The sequence below is a fragment of the Sceloporus undulatus genome, chromosome 2 (assembly GCF_019175285.1).
Source record: "Sceloporus undulatus isolate JIND9_A2432 ecotype Alabama chromosome 2, SceUnd_v1.1, whole genome shotgun sequence".
NCBI lineage: Eukaryota > Metazoa > Chordata > Lepidosauria > Squamata > Phrynosomatidae > Sceloporus > Sceloporus undulatus.
The window spans coordinates 223,155,948-223,162,265 of record NC_056523.1 but is presented as its reverse complement, the minus strand read 5'-3'; the positions used below and the strand labels follow the sequence as shown (position 1 = coordinate 223,162,265).

The 6,318-nt window shown below is 38.6% G+C and overlaps 1 protein-coding gene across 1 annotated transcript in view; it reads left to right on the top strand.

The window, feature by feature from the left end:
• Positions 1–6,318, top strand: part of CLCN1 (chloride voltage-gated channel 1) — a 181,475-nt gene continuing 175,157 nt past the window's right edge. Inside the window, exon 1 of the mRNA XM_042450034.1 lies at positions 1–174. Coding sequence (XP_042305968.1) covers positions 124–174 — 51 coding nt within the window. The 5' untranslated portion in view covers positions 1–123. The remainder of the gene's footprint in view (positions 175–6,318) is intronic.

Below are 6,318 nucleotides of genomic sequence, written 5' to 3'. Positions count from 1 at the left end.
TCCATCCTGCTGAAGCAGTCGGACCATTTCTGCTTTTTCTCTTTCTATGAACCTGCAACAGGGAGGCAGAAAGGAAGGCACCTCCTCCACAATGACCAGTTTTCCTATTTCCAAACTTTGGATATGAGTAGAGACACCCCTCCAAAAAAGACATTACGGTATCAGCAGACACTGGTGAGTAGCCTGGGATTCCTCGCTTTCCTCTCTCATCTACGCAGTGTACCAACTAGGTAGCCATGGATGGCAAAAAATTATCTTGAAGAAATAAAATATTATCAGTGTTCCTCCTTTCTCCCCAGGCATTTTATTTATTTAGAGAGGTTTTGCAACTTGCAACTTGCCATTTGTTTTTTTTTTTGTTTTGTTTTGTTTTTGTTTTTTTATGGTTGCTGGATTGGGAAATAAGGTTATTTGAAAGGAGAAAAGGCAGACATATTGCAATTTCAAATGAAGCAAAAAGATGCTCCAGGCTGCAAAAAAGGCTGTAACACTGAAGCTCGAGTCACTGGCTCAATTCATTCCTCTTTATAATGATATCTTCAGTGCTACTACAGTCACCCTTTCCATTTCTTATGTTGTTGGTCATTTGGTATCTATAGCATACATCGCTTTACTGTTTGGGCATGTTTTGTTCTGTTCTGCTAAGTAGAAAAGTATTCACTTCCTTCTGTTTGTTTCTAACTTGTATAATCATGAAAACTACCTGCTAGTACAAGGATATGCATTGAGAATTACTGAGGAATACTGGAAAGGGTATAGTATATTTATATAGATGGTATAGTATGGTATGCTAAATTAGTATTACTATGGTCCATGATTTGTGTATTGTAATGCAAAATAATGAGTTCCATGCTGCTGTGCTGAACTTTAAGCTTTTTATTATGATTAACATTTATTTATATAGCGTCATCCATGTACATGGCATTTACAGCAGAACAAAACATTTAGAACTACTTCAATAAAATAAAATACTAAAATACAATACTAAAAATTCAATAGTAAACTACAATGTAAAAACACAAAATACAGAATGAAACAGATAATAAATTATAGTAGTATAAAGCCACATTTTAACACCATATAGTAGTTGTTTCTCTGTTTTCCACATCTGATTTAACAAATCAGCCCAAAGAAGAAATAGCAGAAAGAAAGAAGTTGACTGTTTCTTGTCAAGAAGTCCTGTATGTTTAGAAAAGCAAAGCTCTCCAAGATCTTGGACAGAGAGCTTTCCCAGCTCTGCTACCTGAAAATACACTAGGAACTGAATCCAAATGATGGTTATTTTGGATGTCTTGACTTGAGCAGATCACAAGCCCTTCACACCACATTGTTGGAGTGATGGACTCATGAGATCATGTGGGAAATGTCCACAGCAATGCGACTGTTCCAGGGAAATGCGCTGTTCCCGTCAGAACTTTCTTTGTCATACGACCATCCTTAGGGATACTGTTGTCCAAATGCAACTGAAAAGTGTCAGACCATTGCTATGCTGTAACAGAAACAGATTATTTTCCAGTAATATAATATATCAAGCTTAAAGTGAGAGATACTGATAGTTTTCAAGCATCATGGATGGATGCTAAACATTAGGAAACATGTTTAATACATCATGCAGCATTAAACATGATTTGGCAAATGTACCTGTAATAGTAAATGGCACCCAAACCCCTTTTTTGTAATAAGTGTAGCTGTATGATGTGTGTGTTTCTACTACCTGTTTGTCATATTTAAACATGTGAAACAGGTGTTACAGGAGTAATTTAGCAATAGAGCAAAATTCCAGTAGATGTTGGGAGTCCTCTACAACTTTCAAGGGGAAAAAAACTAAGGGGTATTCTTTTTTGAAGCGGGAGATTGAATTAGACCAGTGGTTGGCTTCCGCTATTCAACTTTATCAAACATGATTCCTTCATGTACTTCAGTGGTGCATGTGACATCCCATTTATTTTAGTGGTGGTGGTAGATTGGGAAATTTATGGGTGGTGCAGTGATAGAGTGGTGTAGTGAATACAGTACAGGACTGATGCCCATGAGACTTTTATATAGACCAAGGCACATGAAATAAGAAGAAGTGGAGAGTAGACCCACCATTGAAATAAATTAATTGAACTTCTGCAAGACTGCACTGTAACAGATTACATAAACAAGATACTTTTATCAATCCTTAATAAAAAGCCAGAGGGAATATGTCACTGTTACTCAGCAATAAACAAATACAGTTTTGTTGCATCGCAGCTAATTCCAAATAGTCAATAAGGCAAGCTCAGTTCATAGATGCTTTTGGTACCAACTGACACCTACAAGGTTCACTAAAAATAATCTGAAAATTTAGTATGATCCAAAAAAATTAGATTTAAATCGTTTGATCTGATTGATTAATCAGACAAAACAAAGTACATTCTTAGCTGTGTTGTGGATTGTACTGTATGATTGTACTGTATGGTTGGATATGGAAACCATGCCCTATGGAAAGTGGCTTAGGGAACTGGGTAGGTTTAGCCTGGGGAAGAGAAGGTTAAAGGGTTACTAGATAGCCGTGTTAAAATATTTGAAGGGATGCCTATTCTGCTTTGGTTAGACCTCTCTTGAAATACTGTGTCCATTTCTGAGCACCACAATTCAATATATTGACAAACTGGAGCATGTTCAGAGAAGGGTGACCAAAATGGTGAAAGGTGTGGCAACCATAAAGCCCTATGAGGAGAGACTTAAGGAGCTGGATATGTTAAGCTTACAGAAGAGATGGTTAAGATAGGACATGATAGCCATGTTTAAATATTTGAAGAGGTGTCATACTGAGGATAGAGCAAATCTGTTGTCTGATGCTCCAGAGATTAGGACACGGAGCAACGGATTCAAACTAGAGGGGAAAAAATTCCACCTCAACGTTAGGAAGAACTTCCTGAGGGTTAGAGCTCTTTGGCAGTGGAAGATGTTGCTGCCTCACAGTGTGGTGAGGTCTCCTTCTTTGGAGGTTTCTAAAACAAGGCTGGATGGCCATCTTTTGTGTAGATTACTTTCTCAGATGAGAATTAGGGATTATAAACCTAAAACAATGGTCAAGTTTGTGATGACTATCTGGAGCAGTATTCTTCCAGGGGTGTCACTCTGATAAAGAAAATCTTCTCCTACCCAAGAGTCTGATAATCCCTTCCACAACCTTTTGCTTTTCAGATATGTTGGATTACAGCTACTATTATACCCTAGCTAGCATGGCTACTGAAAGATTGAAAATCTTTTCCCTTTGCTTCATTCGCTTGTATGGATTAGGGCAGTGGTTCCCAACCTTCCTAATGCCGTGACCCCTTAATACAGTTCCTCATATTGTGGTGACCCAAACCCATGAAATTATTTTCATTGCTACTTCATAACTGTAATTAAATAGGTGTTTTCCAGTGGTTTTAGGAGACCCCCATGAAAGGGTCATTCGACCCCCAAAGGGGTCCCGACCCACAGGTTGGGAACCACTGGATTAGGGGAAAGAGTTTATAGGCAGAGAAAGGGAAAATATACTTCCTTCAAAGAACACGATGCAGGGGAAGCATTAAGTTAATGATCAGATATCCTGCCTTTTTTATGATGAATAATTTTATTTATTGCTATTTTGCTGTATTTTCAAATTTAGATGTTGTTGTTATTTGCCTGGAGCACCATTTTTATTTTTAGCAGAGATGCAAGCTATAAATAATCTCAAATTGTCTCCCCTCTCAGTAAAGTAACTTGACTGCAGCTGGCTCTTTGGTAGATAATATATCCTTGATTCATTTCCTTTCTGAAAATGGTTTTTGAAAATGCACTTATGTCTGGACATAATTTATCTTAGCTGAGAAACTAGACAAAATTAAAGACACTGTCTAGAAGGAAAGAAAAGCAATAATGCAGTCATAAACCAATCTACTTTAAACCAAAAAACAAAACAAAACATAGAACCTGACTGAGGGCTTCTGTTGAGCTTGGGTGGACATATTAATGCCAAAAAGTGGCTTTGCTAAATACAGGTCTACCTGATTGCTAGTCTTACTTCTTTTTCTCCTTATTTAGTCTTTCAGTTTAATGAAGACCTCCTTGAGTAATGACACACAACAGGCTGATTCTTGTTAGGATTCCTCAATGCCAGCCCCAGGATCTGTTCCTGTCTGTGAGAGTGGAACCAAGATATGTTTTAAAACACAGATGAGTCATGAGAAAATACAAGAATGCATCTGCCAAGAAACTTTTGTCTTATGTTGCCCATGATGAGAAAGGCCAGTAATATGGCCAATATATTCAAGTCTGATTAGTTGCATCATGTCACTTACTATGCTAAAACTAAATCTTAGATCTGACAGGAAAATCTGACCTGAGTTTAGGACATAGAATCATAGAGTTGGAAGAGACCACAAGGGCCATTCAGTCCAACCCCCTGCCATGCAGGAACTCACAATCAAAGCATCCCTGGCAGATGGCTATCCAGCCTCTGATTAAAAACCTCCAAAGAAGGAGACTCCACTATCCTCGAACAGCCCTTACTGTCAGGACGTTCCTCCTAATGTTGAGGTTGAATCTCTTTTCCACTAGTTTGAATCCATTGTTCTGGGTCCTGTTTTCTGGAGCAGCAGAAAACAAGCTTGCTCCCTCCTCAATATGACATCCCTTCAAATATTTAAACAGGGCTATCATATCACCTCTTAACCTTTTATTTTCCAGACTTTGTTGTTGTGTGCCTTCAAGTCATTTCTGACTTATGGCAACACTAAGGAGACCCTATCATGGGTTTTTTCTTTTTGGCAGCCTTTTTCATTGGGGGGGTTGTCATTGCTATCCTCTGAGGATGAAAGAGTGTGATATGCCCAAGGTCACCCACTGGGTTTCCGTGGCTGAGCCAGGATTCAAATCTTGGTCTCCAGAACTATAAACCAATGCTCAAAACCAATACACCATACTAGTTACTACTACAGTAAGTAAAATTTCGTATGGATCTTCCTGAAAGTGGTTGTGGTGTGCCATCGAGTTGTTTCTGACCTATGGCAATCCTAAGGCAAACCTACACAGGTGTTTCTGGGGCTGAGATTGTGTGACTCACCCACACTCATCCAGTGGGTTTACAAAGCAGAGCAGGGATTGAAACTTTGGTCTCCAGAGTCATAGTGCTGGTGCTGGAGCATGTGACATTTACTCCATTTAGCCAGGACTAGGTTGGCAACTGGCAGCCAGAGGACTGAATGACCTGCCAGAAAAGATTCGACAGCTGAATATGCTGTCCGAATTTAAAGCAGCATTGAAGACCAGTCTCTTCCAGCAGGCTTATCCAGATGACTTTTAAATTGTGAATTTGAAATGACTGATTTTAAATGTGAATTGTTTTAATAGGTGTCAAATTTGCTTTTTTACACTGATGTGTGTTTTAAATTGGTGTGTTTTAAACTGATGTTATTTTTTAATTGTTGCTGTCCCCCACCTCGATCCATGGGGAGAGGCGGGTAAGAAATAATAATAATAATAATAATAATAATAATAATAATAATAATAATACAAGAGAGGTACACTATCTTTACTTATCTCTACCCAATGAAAAAAAAATCTCTTATCTATAACCACTGCTGGGGTTCAGTAGGAGTTGTAACTATCCTACTCAAGAAAGACAGTCACTAGCCTGACTGAAATGAGTGTCATCGCAGGTGCATTAGTTGAGATAATCGACCAATACCCTTTCGATGAAGTTCATTTTAGGTCAGGCTAGTGACTGTATTCCTTGTGTACAATCATGGAGGTGTTTCTTATCTTACTTGCATTCCATGACATCTGACATTTATCCCAGAGTGGCATTAAATCTGAGAACAGTTTTACACTAACACACACACACACACACACACACACACACACACACACACACACACTATCTATATACACACTTTCACAGAGCTACCTGCCTATATGAGATGTTACACCATTTATTTTACACTTTATAGATTAAATTCCTTCCTTTAAAGTGCATAGGTTAGTAAGTTTACATAGGTTTATAGGTTGAATTCCATCTTTTAAAAGTTATATGAGTAGGTTGAGAAGTTGACAACTATATCTCTGGCCTGTAACAGTATCATGTATCAGTGAAATGGCACTTTTGCGCTACCACAATAAAGAGTCTAACCAAATCTTAAAGTAGAAAATGTGCCCTTCAAGCCATAGAGCCCCCTCAGCAAACCGTGCCCTAGTTCCTACCCCCCCAAAAAAACCTTTCAGCTCTAAGGCAGATCTAAGGGGCCATTCCCACTGGGCATATAACGCGATGTATATTGCTGCGGATTTTTTTCCTGAGTCATAATTGAATCTGTCTGGGGT